This window comes from Cyprinodon tularosa, unplaced genomic scaffold, assembly GCF_016077235.1.
Source record: "Cyprinodon tularosa strain WSP-4 unplaced genomic scaffold, ASM1607723v1 ctg9, whole genome shotgun sequence".
NCBI lineage: Eukaryota > Metazoa > Chordata > Actinopteri > Cyprinodontiformes > Cyprinodontidae > Cyprinodon > Cyprinodon tularosa.
This window is the reverse complement of record NW_024039673.1, coordinates 1,931,853-1,958,473: the sequence shown is the minus strand read 5'-3', so window position 1 is coordinate 1,958,473 and position 26,621 is coordinate 1,931,853. Positions and strand designations below refer to the sequence as shown.

Here is a 26,621-nt window from a genome sequence, read left to right as displayed (position 1 = left end):
CCCAGTCTTTTCCTTACACTAAATTTTCCATGAACATGTTTAGCTACAGCAGCCTCTGAACAGCCAACTTCTCCACAGAATGAATTTAGTGACTTGCGTGCTAAGGTGATATTGACTATCTCTCTGAAAACTGTAAACTCTACAGTCTCTCCCATAAATGTGTAAACCAGAATTATTGTTTTAAAAGAAAAACATCACATTGTTCCTTTGTTGGGTTGAAATGTTTATTAGAAAATTTTGTATATAATGAAGGGTCTTAAAAGCTTAGTTTAAAGCATATTTTAGAATTTAAGTTAGAAAATTTTATGCAATATTTATCTAAACCTGTGATTTCATAAAAGACAACATTTTCACCTCAGAATGTCACAAAATAAGTCATCACCTTAAAGAACAAGAAAATAAAAACATCTTTTTAAGGTGAAACATGTTTAATAGTCTTTAAACTCCATCTGGATTTTTACTTCTAAGTTGTCTTATTTTGGAACAGATTCAGAAGAAAACAATTCACTTCACATAATCAGTAGACGTGCACCAGAGTTTGTAGCCTAAAACAATGTACCATTTCAAGTTTCATGAAAAGAACTTAATAGCAGACATTTTTCTTCCTGTTTTCCAAATTTCAGTGTCTGCAAAGCAGAGTTTGCACATCATTCCAGTAAGTTGGCACAAAGATGGATATTCTCCTAAAATAGTTCCACTGAGCAAACAGTATCTCTCTGCACTGATGCTCCACGTTCAAATGTGGTTTTATTTGAGAAACTCTACATTCATTTATTTATAGTTATGTGATTTATAGGGAGTGCAAATAAAGTATTGTTCTCAGGGACGAGCTTCATTTCGAGTACATGTGTGCTTAGTAAAAACATTTTCAGTCTATTTTAATTAATTTAATCCATGAATAGATGATTTAATCATATTTCACAATCTGCAGGTTTTTGATATAATTTTTATTATGTTTTGTTTTTGTAATAAAAAAAAATGTGTTGCTTTGGTAAATCCTGCAGAAAACTTTGATGCAAAATGTTCAAAATGCTCACCATCTCATTGGCTTGATAAGAATATTTGAATCTTTTTAGTGCAGTGGAGCTGCACTAATGGAGCTGCATGTGTTAAACTGTAACAAATGAAGCAGACTGCACTTCTAACCCTATCCCATGCTTTTAAAACACAGATTTTTTTTCTGGTTTTCTGTTGTGGTTTCTGCATTTTCAGCTTGCTTGTCATTTTACTTCTTCCCATTTTCTAAGGTTAAATTGTTTTCTTTGTGTTTCAAATCTCTGGATACAACACACTAAATGAAAATAACAAAACTGTGCATAACTGCTCATTTCTTCATTCATACAATAAAACATGCTTCTAAATCAGAATCAAAACAAAGTTATAGTTTTTATCTATAAGTATAGATATGAAAATATATATATATGTAGTAAGTATAGATATAATGTCTTAGAGTTCTAAATTTTTTATTATTTTCAAAGGAGCAGTTCAGTTATTTGAATAAAATGTTGCAGTTTACCCAGAAGCCTCTATGAATCATCCCAGTCTTTCTAAGCCAAAAAGGATCCTGCCCAGCTAGGCGCACAGCGTGAGGGACAGTTAGAGTTTGAACATGCTGTATATTACACTAAACCACTGCCTTTCATAAATCTAAACAATAAGGGGTTTCGGCCATAACCAGCTATTACAAATAAAAAGGCATGAATGTCACAGAAATGGTCTGGATGCTATGGATTTAACATTTTATTATGCATGAGAAGGTTTAAAAAAAAAAAAAAAAACGTAGGAAATCATAAAATCATACAAAGAGCTTTTGATGTTACAATGCTCGCAGTCATGCAGAAAAAAAACTGCCTTTCATTAGAAACATCTATATCATATCTATCTGACGCTTTACTTGACTAGGCTGCATTACATTCGGCCCAGTTATTCATTTACTGCACTCACATCGGCACGATTTCATCGCAACCCCGAGTCACCTGAAATCTGAGTGGGAGAAAGCCTGAACGCTATTATGGAGAAGAAAGGGCTGTTTGAGGTGCCGCAAGCTGCAGACATTCAATTTGAAAACTGGCAGTCTGAATATGTCTTGCTGAAAGGTGCAGAAACAGCAGTTCAATTATAATAAAGCTGAAGTCAGCGTGTGTCGGCTGCATGTGTGGTTTATTTAAAATTCATAAGACTTTTGCAGCCTACTTTCGTTTGGACAAATTTAATTGGTGTGATTGAGTTTTATTTGTAGTCTTTTGCACGGCTCTGTTTGATGCTGCTTTCTAACCGGAACACTAACTTTTAGCTTGAGAACCATATGTTCTCTCTGACAGGCTTCAGGCCTGAGTATTCATTTTCATCATTTCACTAAGCTGAATTTAATAGACCATGGTGAAAGTGTGCCTCAGATGCTGTGAGCCAGACAAGAAATCTGAACTCTATGACTTCCTTCAGAACTGCTCAAATTCGAGAATTCAAGTTTAAATCCAACAGCTTTGTTTGATGTCCCCTTGTTGCCCTTCACAAACTGTCTTTTCTAGAGGCCTCTTCAGAACGCTGTACACATTCAGGCACTTTTACCCTCTTGGAAATTGGAATTCATTCAAAAATATTTCCAGACTGGGAGAGAGACTTAAACAGGGCAGACCAGGAATAAAAATGTATTAGTAGTAATAATAAAAACTCTTATTTCTACTTGTATGACTGAAGGTCAGTTCTAACCTGTTACCTACTGAAAACAGAAGATGCTCAGAGTATACATTTATATTACCACAGCATCATACAGTGACAGATCATCTTTATATGGAAAGGGGGTGAACTCTTTGGGTTTAATGCCTTAAACGCACTAGCTAGGTTTTAAAATCATTCTGTTGAGTGTTAAGGTACGTTCACACTGAACAAATGTTTACAACTAGAACCAACAATTTGCAAGTTATCCGAATAAAGAGTGCCAGGGGGCGAAGGACGTGACTCTAGCGAGGGGAAAGGCATTTTGATTACAGATAAGCAAGAGTGCCGCCACTTCTGTGAAGGTTGCCAAGCAAAGTTTGCAGGAGTTGAAACATCCAAACTTTTGTGTTTTCGTGTCACAAGAACCAATCAGGGAGTTAATGTGGCTGTGACACAGGGAGAAGGAGCACAGCAGGGACAAGCTTTTTTCAATCAAGATAGCAGGGGGATAGGGGAGAGGTGATTTAGTGGTTAGGGTTATTGCGCTTGGAATCCAGAGGTTCTGAGTTCGAGCCCCACTCCCACGGACTGCCACCCTAGGTCCCTGAGCAAAAAAAACCATTAACCCCACACTGCTTTCCAGGTGCTGCACAGTGGCAGCCCACTGCTCCCCAGGCGGATTGGTTAAATGCAGAGGCAAATTTCTTGAGTGTGAGATCAATAAAGGTCAATTATTATCATTATTATTATTAGATAGGGGAAATTATGTTGACATAGGATGAGTGAGGAAAAGCTATAAAGAGGTTTTTGGGGTGGGTTAAAAAAGGAAGCTTCAAGAACTGTTAAATCAATCATCAATTGTCCTAGCTCCGGCAGAGTCATCACCTCTCCCCGCTTTTGCGCTCTCTCTGTCCGGCTGATTACCCAACCTTCCGCTCTCCAATTAGCTTTGAGAGCTAGCCTCATGCATCCACTCCCTCACCCTGGTGCTCTTTCTGCTGGGTTCTTTGGGACACAGATGCCGGCAGCTTTGTCCAGTTTCTAAAATAACTAAAGCACCATGACTCGCTCCCTGAAAAAGCAAGGTCTGCCATGCTAAGTTGAAACTGACAACCAGCAGATTCAATGACATAGTGGAGCCTCACACCCAGCATTCAATTTTTGCCGCCATGCGAATTACTGTTCTGGTCAGATGTATTTTCAGCAAAATGTCAGGCGAGCAAAAGCAACCGAAAGCGGTGCTTTTATTTGCTGGATTTGTTTTCGGTGTGGACATACATTAGATTAATTTGTTTGGATGTTAGATATTAAACTATGGGTGATCATAGTCAGTCTATAGTCACAGTTCCATAAAGCAGCCAAGGGGAAGGAAGAGCAAAGGAAGTTAAGCAGGGATGTGGTCAAGATGAGTGAAGATGCCAGTAGACAAACTAAATTCATCAATAGGCGATTGAATGCCCACGCTACCTCTTTCAGAGTTCACTACACAGACTTCTCAGCCAAGGTCTGAGATAAATCATAGACACCTCATTATATCTACAAACGGGCCTGTGAAGTAGATGCATAACAAGCTATGTAAGCATGTAATCTTTTAACCAAATTTAACTGCAGTAGCTACATTTGAACCCATAGAGGTCAACGCTAAGGCAAGATATTGCAGAATTAAACAAGTCCAAAGTAATATAAAGACATTTCTCATATTTATCTGAAAAAAAAATAATCTCTAAAAAAAGTGTTGAAATTTAATTTACTAAAGCAATGGATAAGAAGCTGTTTCCCTGGAATAATGATATCAGTGCAAAATATAAAGCACTTCATAATGTTTAAAGTCTTTATATGAGGAGAAAAAAACAACATAATGTTGCTGATTTAAAAGAGACAATTGCTGCACAATTTCATTCAGTGGACTTGACACAGACATGGCTCTAAAAGACTTGAGACCTAAATTTGGATTCAAAAAAATCTTGTAAACATGTTTTATGTTTTCATTTTCATCTTTTTAAAATCATAATCCATATATGCAATTTGATGTTCCCATGGTAACAAAAAATATAGCTGATCAAATTATATTTCTAAAATTAAGCTTTCCACTGTATTTACAAAAGTGAGTTATCGTTGTTTTTAAAAAAAAAAAAACAGTAATTTAAAGTGTTTGTTTTATAGAAACATGCTTTTTGCCCAGTTTTTTGATTACTTTTGTAATTCAGATCTTCATTAGCTGTTAATTAGGTTTTAATAGCATCTATCATAGGCATAACAGACAGCTTCTGTGGCATACATTTTAAAACTACCTGAATTTGACTTGCTTATACAGAAAAACAAACCTACTGTATAGGAGCGTTCATTGGTGCAGGGGGTCAGGAAAGGGCACATCTGTGTTAATCTGCGCTCCATAAAACTAAAGTACGCTTTTTAAGAACTAAAGAACAGTTTGCATTATTTTCAGAACTGTATATTTTTTTACACCTCTGTGCAATGTTGCATTCGATAAGTTTTTGGTAGCCAGGATTTTGTTTTATTCCTTTCTAAATTCAAAGTGTTGGTTGCATCGTTGATTCCATTGTGTATTTTAAAATTTTAAGGCTGCAACAATTCTTCTCTTGCACATTCAGCTGGCTTAGAGCACATATGAAAGAAGGACAGGATGTTTGTGTGGGTAGCATTCATCTTGGCATAAACAACCCTTCCATACTGTTGCACTTGTGTAAAGATCCATTACGACATGACAGAGTGTCATGATTAAATTTTGAAAGCTTAACCGAAACGGGTTGCAGTTTATTTAAAGAACAAACATCATTAATATAACTGAGTCTTCATGGGCTTTGAGGGAGTAGGAAAAATGCTGTTCATTTTGTCTCTTCAGTAAATATGCTACAGTATACTGATATCTTGTTAGCTTCTTATATAATGTTTTAGATGCAAGTCTTACTGGAATGCATTTGCAGTTTGATTGAATTTTCAAGGTTACTGACTTATAATGATGACACAGTGCTTATCGTGCAGCTTAAAATCTGAAGGCTGCCTTCTTGTTCGTATCATGAAAAAAAAAAGAGAGAAGTCTAGTGGTTCCCATGAGGCAGTGAACAGAGCCGTTTTACCAAGGAAGTAAACTGTTGTTTGCAAGAATAATCTTAATAAACCTGATTTACTACCAGCTTTTACTCAAATCCAGTCCTCCCTTAAAAGATGGAGCTAGAACTGTGAGGCAGAAAGGTGTAATGAAACGCTTTAATGTCATTACTAATGCAGGAGGTGCTGCTGTCTATAGATAGATGCCTCCATGTTTTCCTCCAGGTGCATTAATATTCCATATTTCAGGATGCACACAGAAAGGAAGCATGTTAACCTTATTCATCCCTCCATTCTATCTCTCTGCTATGCTTGATCCCATGAAGCTTAGTTCCATCAGTCATTCGTAGTGAAATCCTTACACTTCTAAACAACAATAATTCCCTGAAATAGCATTACATATTGGTAAATTACCTTTATGTAGGATATAATGAGGCTGATTTTAGTATTAACTGATGTATGCAAGGTGTTTACATATGAAGAAGTTAATGATTCATTGGAATGAACTAGATTAGACAAAGATGGATTTGATTAGGATCTTTAACCTTTGCTCTTTACCGTCTGATACCTTTTACTTTGACTTGGTGCTGAATACATCAAATATAATAACTTGAATAATATATTATGGTCTAAAATACTTCATCCCTGGAGTTTTGCTTTACCTAAATGTTTTCTGTTTGTTCCCTGGCTTGTGGAAACACAGTCCATCAGGTGTACAGTCCCACCGTCTCTTGTACTATTAAAGCTCATGCATAATTTACACGGATACCTTATAGATTTGCAGCATATCTCTCCAAGCACTCAGGGAAAATCTCTTTGTGGACTGACAACGGGAATGACCGCTCTACTTTAAAGCTCACACACATAGATGCACAGATTTGGAAAGACAACATTTAAAATAGTTAATGGCTTGGAACATGTAAATTGTAAAGGGACTTTTGAACTAAAAGACTCAATAAAAATAATATTAAAATAATTTTTCAAAATTCAGAAATAAAGCCTGCTTTCAATGACTGATTGCAAATCCTACATCTTTATATTGGGTTGAATCTGTGATCCATGTGATGCAAACAATCTGTGCTTCTTTTAAGGCATCAGGTGCACTTGAGATATAGTTCCTAAAATTGCTGAACTCTTGCATATTTCTAACATTGCATGCTAGAAATAGAGGATGATCAGCCACATATAGTATATTAACAATATTTAATATAACATATAGTATATTAACAATATTTCTAACATTGCATGGTAAGAAATTTGATTAACCATTAAAGGAATGTCAAATAAGACACCAAAAGGCCCTCAAAATTAACAGAGATATTATTATTTCATTAACGTTCCTTTTTTTCATGATGGTAGCGAAAACCGACGAGCTAAACATGGATCTTGATGACTTAAACATAACTAGTCATAGGTTTGAGCTATTGTCAGAAAAGACGAGACGAGACTAAATAAAAATTAGTAGTTGGTCGGTCAGACATTTAAAATGCATCATTGTGCTCTAATCTGTTAAAAAAGCTAAGCAGTATCATCCCTGCAGCTACGTTTTTTTTCATCATGCACCCCACCTTTCAAGCACTTTCTGCATGGCTGCTGATGGACCATTGCAGCAGAGGCAGGGGGGAAAATAACTTTTAATTGTCTGGTACTGCGTGCTGAACTCTGGAAAAACTGCTCTGAGTCTGAGTCTGCGCTTTATGATCCACACTGATAGTTCGCTCTCTGTAGTATGACTCTTCCTGCTCTCGCTTTTTAATATACTATATGTGGCTGATCATCATCTGCCAAGCATATAAAATCTTTTAATCTAGGAGGTGATACTAAACATTCTTTAATTTCTACCAAAAGGAATCCCTAATTATATCCAAGGAAAATATTTCATCACATACTGTTTATTTTTGGATAAGGAACTAGGTGAAAGGGTACATAGATCTTTGAATATTCCTCTCTTATTATTCTCATTTGGTTGTATTTAATCTCTTTATCTATTTTTATGATGTAAATGTTTCCTTGTATTGTAATTAAAACATTTTCTATGTTTCCTTTGAATATATCAACATTTTAGTTAGCATATTCATTCAATTTAGGTCTGGATTGCCATGGCGTTACAAGGCAATTATGTAGGTTCTCTCTGTATATTTTATATCAAAACCCTTTGAATTTAAATCTACTTTGACACCTGAGCAGCGGTAACCAAGAGGCCAAATAAAGCTAAAATTGCCAAAGAAGAAAGAAGAATGTTTTTGCTCTTTGCTTTTTTGGAGCAATGAGTATTTTATTGATCTGTGTGCAATGCATAATTCATTGTAGATCAGGAAGTGTTTGCTTCAAACCTTGTATGTCTAAAACCATTCCTTTATTGTACATCTTGTTAGCTTCTCTGTCTGTTATATTTACAAATATGATATGTTGAACTAGATCTGCTATTTTCCCAGCTTTTGTTTAAGACTTTTTTTTTTTATAAAGTAGGGCATTAATTCATAAAAAAGTTTATTTGAATTCTACAAATCAAAGTTTTTCTGCCCAATAGCAATGATGAACTGTATGGCAGCATTCTATACCCAGCAATTGCAGTATCTAGGCAAGAGCTGTCAGTCTGGTAAATAAGCTGGTTGTTTGAAATTGTAAAGGTTAACTGTTTTTTTTGTTGTTGTTGTTTTTTGCAACATGTCAACTAAAACTGACCTAAACTATCACATATTGTAATGACTAAAATGCGACTAAGACTAATTATAGTTTTCGTCCTGAAGACTAAGACTAAATCTAAGATGGCTGTCAAAAACAACACTGCCTGCCACCCTTGACTGATAGCAGTTGATGGTTAGCAAACCTGGTGGCAGCGACCAATGAGACTCAGGGCAATTTTAGTTATAAAGCACATATTTGACCAAATGCAGCTCTATGTGCTTATTCAGAGAAAATAATAATAAAATATAAATATATTAGATAAACAAGTAGGTAAGATACAGTTTTTAAAAAGGCTCAGTGTTAAATGTGAGGCTCATACTAAACTCTAAAAAGCTACATGAGTTAATTTCTCTGTTGTAAAATCAATAATGTCCTATTTGTCTACTAACTAAGTTATTGACTACCGCTGACACAAAAGGTACAAGAGGAGTCAGTTATGATTTGCTGACCACTTTAGAAATCAGGCAGAATTTGGGGGTTTTGTTCTCTGTATTACAGATAAAAACACAAAATGTTTTGGGCCAATGAATTACAACTACAACAAGAGGAATAGAATAAATATACACTGATAAAGCCGCTGTGCCTTTTCTGCAGCATGTCAATGACTCAGTAATGTGCTAGTAATGGAACTGGAAACCTTCAGATTTGCTCAATCATAAATGTTTAATCAATGATCAGAAAATTTAAAGCTTGAATGTTGTTAGATGAAGACATCATAGAGGAAACAAAATTAACCCTCATACTTTCTGCTGTAAACACTGTAAAACACAAAGAAGCTACCTACAGCATGCAAACGCAAACATTTTTATTTTGAGACCACAATAACGTAAAAACCTTCTGTTTAGTGTTTAATCAAAGTAAATAATGCAGGGGCAAGCAGGTGGCGCAGTGTTTAGTGCGCACACCCCATGTACGGAGGCCTTAGTCCTTGATGACCCGGATTCGAATCTGCCCTGTGGTCCTTTGCCGCATGTCTCTCCCCCTCTCTCATACCTCCTTTCCTGTCAGCCTACTGTCAGAAAAACAAGCCACTAGTTCCGTAAATACTCCAAATAAGAAAAATGTAATATAAATCATTTTGGCACATAGCACCTGGTCAACTTTTTTTGCATAACTTGTATTGGGGGTTGACACTGTTTAACGCAGCTCTGTACATTTCAAACATACAGATAATCTTTCAGGTACACACTATAGTTTTTCTCAGTAACAGAATTTGAATATCCCCCTATCTGTTTCTTGAATTCCTTTGCTAATTCGGGCTTAGCCTCATAGCTTACCATTGCAACCTAGCTCTGCTTCCTATTTTATTTCTGTGACAAACTGTTTCTAAAACGTATACCTTACCTTTGCTTATCATAGGAATCTTTATAGTTGAGTTTTATAGGGAAATAAATCTGAAATCTGCTCTCTAAAAGTAAAAAATGGGTAAGACCAGTGATACGTTTCATAAATAGCAACAACAAAAAAATAAATCCACTGGACATTGTTTTAAAGTTTGAAGATGTTTCGCTTCCCATCCAGGAAGTTTTTTCAATCAAAATATCAGAATTAGTGTTGAGTTTGAGGCTTTATAGAGTGGACCAAAACAAAGCCTTGTTTTGTCTTAGAAAACATGCAAATTGAACTGGACCAACAGGTCCGCCCCTTAGGAATGGGGGTCGTTTGGGTTCTTTAGCCTGTAATAACCGATACTGGTCTATGCCTCTGAGAAGGGAGACATTAGGGAGAACAGGCTAGGTGTTCTGTTCTCCTGTATGCGGGTGGGGTTGCGATAATAGCAGGAAGGAATCGACTCCATCACTTTTTTTTTATTTTACTTTTTTGGAATGACTATGACCTGGATGACTAAGAATCTTCACCACCATGTTTCATAATTAGCATATTTTACCTCATAGTCAGGCATAACATTAGCTTGTTTTAATTGCTTAAGTTGACATCTAAAGTACAACAAAAATAATTATTTGAATGTTATTTGCAAAGCTATTAAATTTTACCAACTGCTAGTCAGCAAAGACTAGAGAAAAAAATTTGAAAAGTTAAACATGCCTAAAAAAGCAAGATGAGATTATACTTTAGCCATACCTGCTAAAGTTGTAGAAGACAGTCTAGCCCAGGGGTCACCAAACCGTTTAGAACTTAGAGCTACTTCATGGGTACTGAGTCATTTCAAACTTAGCCCACTGGTAAGTTGTACTGTTTTCAGGAGACCCTGAGGGCAAACATCGTTGAGGGCCCCTTTGTGCTGTGTTGGTGGCCCCTGGTCTAGACAACTGAATAGTGTTAAGATGTATTGTCATAGTAAAGTCTATTAAGTCCTTCAACCTGGATTCTCTACAGAAAAGGGTTTAAAAAAGAGCCTACTGCAGTGGAGCACAATATGCACAGTTCACAACATCACATGATGCTCAGCATTAATTGGCAGTCTTCGATATCAGGATGGGCAAATTCCCCAAATGCTTAATTCTCTCATGAATATTTAAAAGTCCACAAAGAATAGTTTTAGAATATTTCAAAGTATTTCCAACATAAATGTTCTTCCTTAGAAAATATTTTTTATGTGTTTTCCCTGAAGGTCAGCCAGCAAGTGGTGCAAAGAGAATATTTCACGCTAAAGATCCCAGTTACATATTGATCTGATAATTCAGACTGCTAGAGCCGTGCTTGAAAATAAAAATCATTTTGAGAAGAGCCTTCTGCAACCATTAGCAGTGGTTTCTGTGAAAATGTATCAAAGTGCAAGTTAACTGTACATGAGGACATTTTAGTATTGTCTGAAGCTGGATCTGAAACAGTGTAATTTGGTGGTTGTCCAAAAGTGGAAAAGAATTTCCCACTGGTGTTCTGTCAATTACGTTTGCTGAAATGTTTTACTTCTTATAAAGAATAAATATTATGATATTGTTTCATTTAACTGCAATTCTAGTTTTTATTTGAGTTATAAATTATCATAGACAGATAAACTTCAAAATACACTTTTTTTGACGATTGTTCTTTAAAACCACAGCTTTAGTTTGTCTGAAATTGTAATGTTTACATAAAACACATAAAGCTGTATTTTTAATATAGAAATAGTACTGTGTGTTGTTGCTTAGATGATTAGGAGGAGGGATTGCTGACTTGGCAGTCGTTTAGCCAGCTACTGACAGCCTCCAGTAAACAAGCTCACTGCTAAAGAGTGTAGCTGTTCCAATGTATTATACACTTAACTGGTCAAACTGACCGATCCATGTCCTGTTAGACCAGGGAAATAATCAACTGTTGACCTTAATCATACACCAATATGCTAATACAGTAGGAGGCTTTTTTTTCTTTCTTTTTTTTTATCTATTTGCAAAGGTAATTTTCAACATGTGAGAAAGGAAGCTGAAATTTAATGCCAACTTTTTTATTTCCTGTAAATATTTGGAGAGTTGATTTGAAAGGAAATGTGTAAAAAAAAAGATGCCTAATTACCCGAGAATTACCTGATTCTTGAATGGTTTTGTAATTAAATACCTGTTTAAGAGGTTGGGGGAAATTTACAAGCGTTGAACTGCAGCTGCTTCAGGAGTTACATTTCTTATAAAAAAATAAAAATAAAAAAAATGTGGACTGCATATTGACACTTATGTAAATACTGCTTTTATCCTTCTTTAAACTTTTGCTTTTTGTCCCTTATTAAGCATACTCTCCATATCTCGTCGTTATTGTTTTTAAGTGACTAATTATGATGTAAATAATTGAAAGCTTAAGTTAAATTCTTTTATTTTGTACACCAACCTGACCGTTAAATTTGATTCTGATGAGTCACTGCAGCCTTGAGTGGATTATAAAGGCTATTTGAGAGTTTAAGGGGAGCATCACATGGTGCAGACTGCAGCTGGATTCAGGGCTTTCAGTGACCAACCAGAGATGTATTAAGACGTTAACTATGACTGATGCATTCCTTGTTGTGTGCCAATCTTGAACCGGAAACATTAAAGGAATATTTCAAGGGGTAAAAAGGGAAAATATCTGGACTATGGATTTAATTTCTCTTTTTAGGTTAACCATACTTTACTTTTAATTTTGCATAGGGGTAGAAACTGGATCCAAAGATTCAGTCAGGCTTAAACCCCCTGCTCCTTTAAGACAGAGATATTATCCATACACAGAATTGTTGCAATAATTCATACAAAAGGAGCAGAAATACATTTTCTGTCTTTTTTGTTATTCTAACAACTAGCATTATTCGATTTAACCCCCCAAAAATCTGTTTTTACAGAGTTTTACATTTTATGTAAGGAAATAAACAAATCGACTTTTTTGTGGCAGATTTTAATGCTCAGATTGTCCTAGAGCCCATAGCCCTGTTTTACAGTTGTCTTTAAACATAATTCAAATTCACTGTTATGGTTCTCCCCTTCTGGACTTCCGTTTTAAGTTTCTTTTTTAACTTTTCAGTTCCACTTTGATTTATGTTATTCTGTGTTTTGTTGTTTTCTTTTCCATTTTGTGTTATATTTAAGCAGTATTGTATGTTTTGAGTTGCTCTCTGTTGACCCTTGTGCCGGTCACTTTCCCCTTAACTCCTTCTGGTTACGTCTGTCTACACCTACCAGATGATTAGTCCTCACATTGTTTCTCTCTCCCATATATACACCTTCTGTTCAGTTACTCTTTGCTGTTTTCTTGTCGTTACTTGGCTCCCCATGTGTGTTTTCCCCTGATGTCTCCTGGTTTTTGGTTTCCTGATTTTGTTTCTGTTGCCTTTTTGATTTTATTAAACCTGCAAGGACTCATCTATGCATTTGGGTCCTCAACCAACCTCCACCCTTCGTTGATATTCACCGATATTTATGAGGTTTCTTCTATTTTAAATGATCCATCTTGATCTATATAGACTTTAATGCATTTATAAAAGTGAGTGTTAGATACAAGTAATGTAGGGTTTCAATGACAAATGCAACTGTTATTGGGGAACTTAGAAACAGTTCTAAATTTAGGGCGCAAAAGTTGTGGCTAAAGCCAAATCAATGGTTCTGTTTAGTAATTTAATTGAGAAGAAAAGGCGGGCTGACTTAGAGGCCAGAGATAGATACAATTCATTGAAAGGAAAAAAACTGAAAACCTCTAAATGAGCCTCTTTGAAGTGACTAATGTCACTGACTCATTTGACTGCAAAGTCCAGGCATTAATTAAGATTAACATAATAAAAAATAATTAACTTGGAAACAATCACTGTTTGAAACCCCCCCCCTTTGAAATAACATTTAAATCAGCACAAGGGTTTTTTTTTTAACCTCAGACGAAGTGTTTTGTGACACTATTTAGCTTTGTTCAAGCAGTTTGTTTTCCTCAAGACATTTTATGTACTCAGCAGAAGAGCCTTTGCAGGTTGTTGAAAATGGGGCAACTGTGTTTTTCCTCAAGTTTCCTCTGCTTCACTGAATAATAGCAGACACACATGCTACACTTTTCAGGTGTGACAACAGTGCTTTAAACATAAACTGGTGTTTTTTCAAATGTGGCTGCTTCTTTTTGGTCACAGCTGTATGACAGCTGCACCACAGGATATTATCTGGCTCCTCTAGAGTCACCACATAACTAGCAGGATTTGCATGTGCATGGGTTGAATAAATGGATTACTTCTCTTTGCATATTGAAATACAGCATTTAGCAATTTTCAGCAGGTTTAACGAAAAACCTGCACAATACATCACTTCACGCCGCTTAGAGGTGTCTGATTTACAAGTGAAAGGATTTAAACACATGCCTGTGCAGACGTGCGCAGGTATTTCTGCAATTTGAGTTAGACTTGTAAATGACAAAATTAGCATCAACGTTCCTTCATTTATCTCAAGGAGAAAGGAATGGTTGTGAGTGGAGTGGAATAAGTTAAGTGGTAAAAAGTTCAGGCAGAAAGCACCACTTTGCCAAGCACCTGCCATATTCTGAAGGAGCAGGTGGAAGGACTTCAATCAGGCCTAAATTTATGCAACACATTGCAAAAAAATCCTCTTTTATTTACCTGTGTGTGAGAGTTAATTTTTTTGTTATGCATCTGTAAATCTTTCCTAAGGCTAATTTCACAATTTTTCCTGCTTTTTTCTTGTGATGTTAAAACACACATAAAAAGGAAATGACAGGTGTGAAAGTAAAGATATACAGTATATTCTGTGGAAATCAAATCCTGCTTTGATTTTAAGTTATGAGCTCAGCTTTCAATCCACTCCTGCGCTGAGTAGTGCCTTTCAGTTCGTAACAAGCTGTCCTCTGCTCCCTTAAAACAGGCTATTTTTGCTGTTACATAAAGTCTTGTTTTATTTATCTGTGTATTTATTAATTCCCTTGTTTGTTCTTTCATCAAATTTAAAGATTTACTAACTTCCAATAAATCCTAAGGTTAAAAAAAAAACTTATCTGAGTGATCTGTAAAAAAGTTAAATCCATTGTTTAACCTTCGGTTTCAGGCATAGAGCATTCGGAAGTGAGTAGAGTGAGTCGATGGTGAAGCTTTTGCTCAAGTTTTGTTCATTTTGGGGTATTTCTGAGATTTCCCAGTAGCTGTTGCCTTGTTTCTTCATAAAACAAGACAATTATGTTATATGTTTTAAATTATAATTATTTTAAATGTTATAAACAAGCAATAATGTATAGCCATAATGTTAATGTTCCTTTTTTATAATTAGACTGCTGAATGTTTTGTAAAATGGGTTATTGTATTTTATTATATTTATTATATTTTATTAATTATTAAAAAAAAACTGAAATGTTAAAACTGTAAATAAACAGTCATATGTTTATAGTACTGTTTTTATGTATTTTTACTGTTTTCAAGGCTGCCCTTTAAAAAAATGAAATTGTTTGGAGAGCTGTTCTTAACATAATTTATTTTTATTTACATTCGTGTACACAAAATAAAAATAAAAAATCTGTCTACGTCTACGTTTCTGAGGCTTAGGCAAATGTGTGCGTTACACATAGTGTTTCAGAGCTGCAGCGCTTAAAACAAAAATGTTTTTTTAACAACCTTTAAACATCAGCAGCAATCCAGCTTATCTAATGTTAACCTCAGCATTCTACAGAGTAAATAAGTTAATAATATTTACAGAGAACTCATTTAGTGTGGTACAGAGTCTTCCTGTACCACCAACACATAGAAAGGTATGCAGCACTATGCATGTATAAGATTCATGCAAGATTAAAAAGAAAAGTTAAATGAAAAAGAAAATCACGTTTTTAATCACGTTTAGAAAATTAAAAATGCATAAAAAGATCTTCAGTTCCGTTTGAAATAGAAAATGTAAAAAAGTAATTAAAAGCAAAATATTAGATTTTCAGTCTCTTGGACTGAATATTTGCATAATAATATTTGCAATGTTTTAATATTTGCTTTTGCTCTGTGTGAGTCATAAAACCTAATGCATATGATATTAGAAACAAGGATTTGTATGCATTATTCAGCTGCTGAATGCTAGCCAATGCCTGCAAAAAACCATATTGCATCCTCTAATATATATATATATATATTGTAAAGGAAGAAAATATTCTAACATAGTTAACTTTGGAAAAAGATTGGCTTCTGATTCTTCCCTTCCCCAGGTCCACTCGGCGAGCTGCGTTTGGTAATAAAACCAACATTGCGTGTTGACGTCACAGAATTACAGAGTTTAATCCAATATAAGGCAATGCATAAACTTAGAAATAAGACAATGCACAAACCTACACCAGAAACTGCAGAACAACAGAGACATACATTCCATTACCTGACATAGGAGGAAAGAAAGCAAAGACGTACAAGACATCTTTGGAGAGTTTGCAAGGGCAAAATCTGATCTTTTTCTTCTATTTAGAAAGCTTTATCCTCTTGTATCTAATCCATTCAAAAAGGGCTGGCCCTCGGTCCTCCAACCAACAGCCATCTCTGACACTGCTAGGGCTTCCCCTTATTTACTGCAAACATCTGGGGTCATTTGCTTCTTTGTTTTAACAAGAAAAGGCGGAAAGCTTGTCCTGGCATCTAGCATTCCTAAAGTCATAAAACACAAGATAAGCTCTCACAGACAGCTTGTGGAATGCGGGGGGCCTCACTTTTGACCTTCTGTAAACCAAGCAGAAATCTCTCCTGCAGGCTTAACTGTTATTCACCCCCCAGGAGATACTCATTTTAAGGCCTCCTGTGCTTTGAATACTTACCCATTAGTAGTTTTAAATCATTAACACAGCCTTGTTCAAAATTAAGAAATATGTTCAAGTGAGAGTGTTTACACATGCCATAAGATTAACTGTAATAAAGTCTAAAAAATAATCATTTTTCTTTAACAGTCCCCGTTTTGAGGTCTGAGACATACAGACCTCACAAATAAAATGATTAAGCCTTCTAATAGAGGAACCAAAAAACTATTTAGTATACTAAAAAACTAAAACATTAGCCCAATTTTATAACAGTCCCCTTTTTAAACAGCACCTCCTAGGTCCACTGCCAGGTCATGTGTCTAAAGCTAAACTCCATAATCTAAACTTATCAAATGTATCTTGCGCTGTCCAACAATTTAATACTCACCTGATGAACCACAAAATTTTAACCAGTAAAAACTAAACTAAAAAATACATTTCACTTATCAAACATGAAAAATCATAAAACTCAGTTATGTCAATAGAAGAAAACACACAATAGAAATATTAGCCCAAGTATAAAATTAGAAAACCAGAGCAAGATATCTCGAAATTACCAAAAAATGCTCAGCAGACTCAAAAGACAATACTCGCCACAAAAATTACAATTTGTCAATACAAAACAATAACAACATAAAAAATACATCATAAACACATAAAAATTACAAAAGACCTTTTTTTCTTTTTTTTTCACAATTCAACAATAAGAAGTTAGAGTTCGTCTCTATGCTCCTTCGATAGTCTTTCAAAAATGAATATGAATTCTTCGTCAGGAAACGATCCAAAAATACGCGCAAAAAGAAACGAATGTTCTTGAAGAGTTCGCAAAAACGAAAACACGCAATAAAAAGAAGATAAGTTAATGATGATCTTGTAGCTGGATCCTTCACGTGTTCCTCCTCGGTTGTAAACCTCAGGTTTTCACCTGAGTGTCCGTTGCTCACTGAAAATTGGAGTATTATGCCAATTTAACAGTGAGTTTAAGGAGAGGGTGCAATCTCCTTTTCTCAATGGAAGGACACCGGAACAGGATTATTGTGCCTGTCTGGGCCTTTTAAGCCTTGTAATTCAGGAAAATGAAGTGGTTTTGGCAGACTTCTGCCCGGAAATGCAGATCCTCCTCCGCGCTGTGATGGCCCTCAGACACTCCTCGACCGCAGGTTGAGACTGTAGATTCTCCTGTATGCCCTGCAGCGTGCGTTGTGGCTCCTCAGCTGACTCCAATGGAACCACGTGTCTCCTTCTCTCTTGTAGACGGACAGCATGAGATGTACTCTCCACGACTCGGTATGGTCTGGCGAAGCGAGGTTCAGACCACTTTCTTTTGATGACCATCAGGCGCACCCAGTCGATTCCCCGAACTGATCCCAAGCCTGGACGTTCCTGTGACGTCTGGTATTTTGTAAATTCTGCTGCCAGGACCTGTAACTCATTGAAGAAATCTTTATGAGATAAATGTGCAAGCTTACCTTTCCATCCTGGAATGCGGGTAGCAGGTCCTGGAAACATCCGTCCTGTCTGGAGCTCATATGGAGAGAACCCTGTTGATTGGTTAATGATTGATCCTACACTTTATGACAGCTTCACTGTCTTCCTTTTGTATTATAAATCTGCTACTTTGGAGTTGTATTTTATCAATCCTTTGACCCTCTTTTTATATAAGGCCTACATGAGAAATGAAAGTTTCCTATCATGTTAAACCCAAAACTTAACTGTATTTTAGAAGCAGTTCCATAACTGTTAATTTGTAAATTTCCAATTTAGACCAATTTAATTTCAATCATCATATTTTCTATTTTTTAAAACCTTAAAGAATGATCAGCCTGCTTTACATGAGTCACTAAATATCAAAAATGACCTACTTTATTCCAATCATATTTTAAATCCCAAAAATTTCAACCATTTTTACCTTTGATCCATTTATTCATTTGAAAACCTATTTATAAAATATTTAATTGAATAATGTATTACCCTTTTTATATTGTTTATCAATTATCAATGCCTTTTCAGTTTTGGAGAGAGATTCAATACAGCTAAATTTATTAAATGATGTAAATCTTTAGTTTAGACCTTCCTGGATGTCTTAGTTAAACAACTTATTTTAAAACATATGAATAGAGATACAACAATCCAATGATCACCTTCCTTAGTTTAAGAACACTATTTTATGTAAATTATTTGATAGTCAATATTTTGTTTAGTATATTCAATTTATACATTTTACTTATTTCATATCCAAATAGTTAGCTCATCTTTAATGCTGGTAATACACCGTAAAACATTTAATGTATTTTGATTTAACTTCAATAACCTCTTTTTCCGAAAAGTAAATGCAGAGATCCAAACTAAAAATTTGCCTATCAGATCAATTCCATTCATGTCCCCCTGTTTCTATAACAGAACAAATGTTATGAAATCCGCTATCGCCACTAACTTTAGCCTCATGTAACACAGGTGGATGCAATTCAAACACGGTGTCCCAGATGCTGTTACAATCTGCACACCTCAAGCAAAGAATTTAATGTTTGATTAAATTTATGAAATCAACACAGAACTTGGTGTCATTTGCTCAGTAAGTCAGTCTATAGACACCCAATCCACTTTAACACCTTAATTTCAAATTCCAATTAAATTTAAATTTAGTTTTACTGAATGGTAGCCACTGTACTATGCAAATAAAAATTTAGATCATCTTCCTTAGTAGATGAAGCGTAACACACAATGCAATTCAGCTATAGTTAAAAAAGAATGTAATTGCAATCGTTAGTCCCTGCCCATTCTTTTCAGGCAGGAAAGGAAAAAAAACACACTAGCATTTTGTGAGACAAACAGAGTGAATCATGGAGGAATGCAGTGTCGTAACAGTTGGTGCACACCAACCCCTAACTGCATCGTAAAACCTCTGACCCCAGGAGATGGGGTTGTCCTCAACACCTAGAATTACACTGCAGGGCTGCAGGACGTGAAGAAAACAGGGCGCCTCAGTGCTATATCTAATATAAGAAGAGAACAATGGCATCACACACTACAAAAATAAAAAAAACTTATTCACCACTACCAAGTATTGTTGGCACCCATTTCGTCTCCAACCTGCAGACTGAAGGGAACCCCAGGAGTGGGCCTTGGCGCCCAGGTCACATGATCAGAGGTGAGAATCCAGGATCAAACATGAGAACACACAACAGGACCACCGCTGAGCAACTTGCCATGCCCCAATTCTTTATCTGCTGAATCAGAACGTGTCTAGAGAAGCAGTCATTCCAGCAGTGCAGAAACATCTGGATACAGTCCCGCTTTGATGAACTTTGGTCAGCCTTTCGTGGTCGACAGAGCAGGACATAGAAACCAGCAGACCAGTCATCTACTGAAACCCCCGTCCGGGTTTGGACAAAAAGCTATGATCTTTGTGGTCCCGACTCACTGCTGATTCCCAGCCATAGAAGACTCCCCCAGATAACGCTTGAGTCCCTTTTGTTTTCAGCCAGGCATGAAAAGCAACAGTCAAAGGAGACATCTGTTGCCAGGTCCTATGAGCAGCACTTTGCAATCACGTGCAGCATCATCATGTACAGCAGGAGAACAGTTCGCTTTCACTGACCTTCGTAATCGCTCAACAGCGTTTGGCTTTCATACAACAGTCCAGCAGAAGATGGGCCCAGTTCAACATCATCATGTCTTTGTTCAGCAACAACAGCGGCCTGATGCGGTAATCAAGAAGATCCCTTCAAATACATCTTCCCATGATCTCTGAGCTCAAAAGACCCTTCCCCCAAGATTGCCATCAAGTCAGAAGGAAGGAGAACTGCCAGAGAAAAAATAATACAAAGTAATTAAAAAGCAAAACTTATATTTGCCACATTTTGTTACTTTCACTACTATAAATAAAATTTATCTTGTGATGCCTCCTCCCGTGTGGCGCTAGATTTGTTGTTGTTATAGCACAAACGGCCAACTGCCCCAAATCCTGAACTGCAAAAAGAATAGATAGAAATTTGTTAAAATAGTCCACGATCGGATGTGCCAGAATTAAGAAAATAATGACACTTACTGTTCAAAATCAATAAACGTCAATACCTCGATGACATTCACTCTGCTTGTGCCAAATATCAACTACAAATTCTAAAATCACAACCTCACAAACTCATTAAAGAATTAGAACAAACTCTAGAATGTCCAAGTACTGATACTTATAAAAGTTGTGATGGAATTGCCCTTGGTCAAATAATTATGAATTGCATATTGTTCTACTAAATACCAAACATCCTTATCATTGTCCCACGCTTCAAGACAAAGTCCTATTTCAAAATTTCAGAAATCCTTTACATTTTATCTGAATTTCATAGCAGTTTTAACCAAAATTTTCCTCAAAATTAACAATTTACACCCAACTGTATATAATCAAAGTCAGCAGTGATGCAGAAATCTATCAACAATTTTAAATGTAAATAGACATGGCATAGATGTTATTTGAAACCGTTCAATTTTAGATGATCAAATCTAATTTAGTAGAAGCTTCTATATCACATACACCATATTGTAGTAAAGCAGGAAGGCCATATGACTCTACATTAAAGAAATCCATAATTCACTATTGTTGAATCGAAAAAATCTAAATTATTGATTAACTAATTTACCATTAACCATATCCAAAAAATTACCAGGAATTAGAGTCTACTTCTCCTTCTCCCCCTGTTGATATAATAAAATTATCATTTTGAAAACAATTTGGAGTCTATGTCACTGTTATATAATAATTAGCTGAAAAACCAAAATATTATAAGATGTTCCACCATTTCTCCAAATCTTCCATCTAGTATTCAAACTAGACTGAGATGATGTAAATTTCTAAGTTCCATCCGTAATATCTTATCTTTGTAACATCCCCCTGTGTTTTCATATTTCCAAAAGAAAAACAATTTAGAGGTGGAAAAACAAAAATGGAAGAACTTTCCCCCATTATGCTAAAATTTCAACATGTCCAATCAGTTACCCATAAAAAATATAAACCAAGTTTATTTAGTTAGAATTTAGGTTAGTCTGTTAGTGTTGTTAGTCAAAGTGGATAACACAGTTTCCTAATAACTACATTTATCTGCTTTAAGCCAAGGCTGAATTCTCGTTTCATATTAATTTCACTGCACAAGCAGATGATTCAGCTTCAACCAGATTGTGACACCAAAATATGTAATCGTCATTACCTTAAAATTGTCCGTAAAGCAGTAATAAAAACATATTTATGAAACAAAACCTTTACTGTCCCTAAATAGTTTAAAATAAGAAATATGTTCACAAGGAGAGTATACAACATACCTTTTACACACACAGCTACACACTAAACTGAGGTAATATTTACACAGAGCACCCTAAAACCCATCAAAGGCCATCTGCCTCCACATACACTCTCATTCACACTCAAGCAGACTCATCAACACCCCATTGTAAGAAAGATGCAGGATGTTACCCCAGATCTCAAACCAAAATTCGTCCTATGAAAGTCTTAAACACAATTATTATAACACCATGGTTGAAAAAAATAACAATTATCCAATAGGTCCAATATTGTTCAGTTTTGAGTGAACCTTTTGTAAAAACTCCATATTATACACACAACCGTATTTCATGATAGCCCACTGTTATTAAATGGCTACCTAGACCCCCTGTAGGAAAACCCAAAAACCGTTCATGTGGTCATGTAATATGCGAAATGGGCTGCACACGAAGATCGTCCTACAAGAAACAAAGTCATTCATTAGTGTTTCAACATGTCCCACATTAACAGTGTAGAAAACACTGTTACGCAGAAAAACATCCATATGTTCTCATTTTTGTTCTCCTGTTACAATCAGTGAGGGTGTTCCATCCTGTCAGGAAACCTAGAAATTTAAGTGATTGTCAATGTTACAGTATTATAAAAAACAATTGGATCATTCCAGTGCTCTAGCCTGGAACTGATGCAACACATTTCACCCGCTGAGAAAGTAAAAACATCTGTAAATCTGTTATTTTGTACTCTTCTTCTCAACACAAAACACAGTTCTAAGAGTAATTCACATCAAAATCCAAGAATCCTGAAAAAGTCAGCTGGACATCAGTGCTAACAGAACTGAAGCACTCCCAAAATGCAAATAAGGGGGATCAATCAGTCCCCCTGCTGTGAAACAAAACTTGCATCCAAAACGGAGACACCTCTGTCCCACAGAAGCACATTTTAACAGAAAGTTAGTAATACAACATCCAGCAAAAATATTTAACAATATTTCAGAACACAATCTTGAAACACAAATCACTTCCGCACAATCTCAGCACAATTCAGACACAGACAGACGAATAGACAGCAGCGCGTGGTGGGACATAGGCTACAGTATAACGGGGGAAGACAGACACACAGCCATAAATCAAAGAAACATACAAAACACAGAAACACAGACAACGTTGTAGTTCAGTCAAGAAAAGACAGAAAAAAAAGAAAAGAAAACGTCAGGAGCCGGCTAAAAGAATGTATGACGCATCTTTTAATTGTCCAATTTCAATTTTACAAATCCCTTTTATTCTCATTTCAACTTCTCAGTCCTACACTTCAGAGCTGGGTCAAGTTTGAGGCGAAAATAAGCCTCAATTTAGTTTATTCGATCACTCAATCCGCCCAGTGACAAAAGGTTTTTTTCTTTTTCAGCTGGGGAGAGCGATTGAACCCGTATTAAATCAAATAATTTATTTTAGTCCTTTATACTATAAGCAACCCGCTTAAGGGTGCCAAAGAAAGGTGATCCAACCTGCTATTAGTCCTTTATTTCCCACGAGTGATACAACTCGGTCCAATTAACCCAAATAATTATAAGTCCACTGGAGATGAGTCGAAATCTCCGGCTGATACAAGCCAAAACTAACCAATACACAAATTTCCAAAATACTTTTTCTAGAGGCCCAGGCATTGCTCCTCAGGGTAAAAAGAACTTACATTTTTTAAAACCCAGCTTAAGTCAGAGTTAACGTAAAGGCTCTGTTTTGAACTAGCCACAGTTCCCTGTAATGTGTATTTATTCAAATCCTTAAACAACTGACTCTTTTAGAAGGGATTTTATCTACCTCTGCAGCATCTGAATTCTGTGAGGCCGCACACAGCAAATCAGCCCCGGTCCGACCACACGGCGCTTCAGACAACTAAAAAATAATCTAATACTGTCTTACCACACCGAAGCGTCGGGCCGAAACGGATCAATCAGGACCAAACAGCCGCGCGCCGAGATTCCAGAACCGGCACGAGCCCCCAATTGTAAAGGAAGAAAATATTCTAACATAGTTAACTTTGGAAAAAGATTGGCTTCTGATTCTTCCCTTCCCCAGGTCCACTCGGCGAGCTGCGTTTGGTAATAAAACCAACATTGCGTGTTGACGTCACAGAATTACAGAGTTTAATCCAATATAAGACAATGCATACACTTTAGAAATAAGACAATGCACAAACCTACACCAGAAACTGCAGAACAACAGAGACATACATTCCATTACCTGACATAGGAGGAAAGAAAGCAAAGACGTACAAGACATCTTTGGAGAGTTTGCAAGGGCAAAATCTGATCTTTTTCTTCTATTTAGAAAGCTTTATCCTCTTGTATCTAATCCATTCAAAATGGGCTGGCCCTCGGTCCTCCAACCAACAGCCATCTCTGACACTGCTAGGGCTTCCCCTTATTTACTGCAAACATCTGGGGTCATTTGCTTCTTTGTTTTAACAAGAAAAGGCGGAAAGCTTGTCCTGGCATCTAGCATTCCTAAAGTCATAAAACACAAGATAAGCTCTCACAGACAGCTTGTGGAATGCGGGGGGCCTCATTTTTGACCTTCTGTAAACCAAGCAGAAATCTCTCCTGCAGGCTTAACTGTTATTCACCCCCCAGGAGATACTCATTTTAAGGCCTCCTGTGCTTTGAATACTTACCCATTAGTAGTTTTAAATCATTAACACAGCCTTGTTCAAAATTAAGAAATATGTTCAAGTGAGAGTGTTTACACATGCCATAAGATTAACTGTAATAAACTCTAAAAAATAATCATTTTTCTTTAACAATATATATATAAAAAAAAAAAAAAATATATATATATATATATATATATATATATATATATATATATATTTTTTTTTTTTTTTTTTTTTTTTTTTTTTCTGTTAAGAAAGAAATTGATAAAATAAGGGAATTTAGTTTCATTACATCACTTTCAGTCAGCTTTTGCCCTGTTTTTTTTTTTTTTTCAATTACATAAAAAGTGAAGAGCACTGCTGTGGACGGAGGTGGCCTTGTTAAAAGAGGGTGAGAGGAGAAAGCATAATTTCATCTTCATACAAGGGTTGGTGCTTAAAAACTGAAAAGAACAAATTGTCTAAAGTCAGAATGTTTGTGCTTCACAAAATCTATCACTTATTGCAGGCAGGAAATGATGACAGTTGTCCCATTGCTTCTTTTTTGCTCCTAGCTGGGACCACGTACATCTTTGGGAAAGGAGGGGCTCTTATTACCTTCACCTGGGCTCCCAACGAAAGGCCAAGCACACGCGCCGACAGGTTAGCCGTGGGCTTCAGCACTCAGCAGAAGGAGGCCATTTTAGTGCGTGTGGAAAGCACCCACGGTCTCGGAGACTATCTCCAGCTGCACATTGTAAGTACACAACAACAGAAAAATTTGCTTTTTAAATGCAACAGTTCATATTGATGTATTTTGCCCCGTTTAAACTAGGTCAGATAAAAAAGTCAAATTTCACCAGGTTTTTTTATTGAGTATCTTTGAGATTCTTTAATATTTTGGAAATCTGTTGCAAATTCTTTTGCTGGAGAGTTTTTTGGTTATATTTAACACTGATAGAAAGACTTTTCTATAATATTATAATATATTTCTATAATATTACTCAAATCATACATTTCACAGTCAGTTTTTTTTATGGTTTGTTACTTAAATGTCTCCTAACAAAAACAAAAAGTGATTCCATGTTGTGCATACTGTAGCTCCCTGGCTCCTGTTTTTTCTCGTTTTTTTTGTGGTCAACATTAAGAACGCTGAAGGAAAAGGAACCCTGAAGCAACGTGCTGAATCTGGCCTTCCAAACATCATTACAGGACTTAAAGTCGTGGGGAAGCAGCTGTTCCAAGTGTTGCAGTTCCGAATTATCCGAAGTGGTGCCCCACTTTACACAAATTAATACACTGAATGTGATTGGTCGTTTATCAAGGGGATGGGATTGTTGTGGTAGAAGGTTCCCAAGCAGTTTGGTTGTGGCCAGTGTCTGGAAGTATCTTGCTAACCAGTTAGCAAGATGAAGTTAGCAGCCGTACATGTTTGAGCCTTTGCCGCGCAACGCTGGCAGTTCTGTTAGCTCTACGCCTGCTGAAGACATACCTACATGGGTCATGCTCCCTAACCACTGCGCCACCTGCACACCCAATATTGTTCTTTTTCATAACACATTGTCCTTTTTTTATGCTTGTTTGAAAGAAACAAATAAGAGAAACAAATATAGCAAAAGGCTGAAGCTCTTCAAAATATAATGTCAAATATATGAAGGTTTCATGGACTCACATAGAGTACAAGTGAGAATGTTTTATTATTTTTTTCAACTCTGTCAGGAGGGCTTTGCCACAAGTAATTGTGAGCAACAGCATACTGTAGTTCTTTTGTGGATAGGATTGTCAGGAGGTCCCTATGCTAAATGAACTATCCATAGGAAGCATCCTTTTCCTGCCTCCTTCCCTACTGTCAGTACAATCCAAACACCACTTGCCATGATGCACTTCCACTTTGGTTTAGGTGTCCGTTCTAATTTGCTTGATTCAGATTGAACTTTTATCTGCCCTCCTATAAACAGACTTTCATGCTCAGGATGCTCTGATGACATCACACAAGTGTCACACATAACCCCCAAAACACACCAATCGTGCCGCTACTTGTTATCGCTTCTGCACAGTCTGATTGGATTTTAGAAAATATTGTCTCTGACTAAAGAGTCCTTCCATGGACATTTGACATTCATGTTAGAGAATAGTTAGAATATTTATAAAAACAAGGTGCTTTGTGAGCGAA

The 26,621-nt window shown here is 36.2% G+C and overlaps 1 protein-coding gene across 8 annotated transcripts in view; it reads left to right on the top strand.

Moving 5' to 3' along the window:
• The window catches only part of nrxn2a (neurexin 2a), a 231,765-nt gene that overhangs the window by 171,004 nt on the left and 34,140 nt on the right, over positions 1–26,621 (top strand). For all 8 annotated transcript variants that reach the window (XM_038273923.1, XM_038273925.1, XM_038273927.1 and 5 more), the window contains one exon: positions 25,024–25,205. In XM_038273923.1, coding sequence (XP_038129851.1) covers positions 25,024–25,205 — 182 coding nt within the window. The remainder of the gene's footprint in view (positions 1–25,023; positions 25,206–26,621) is intronic.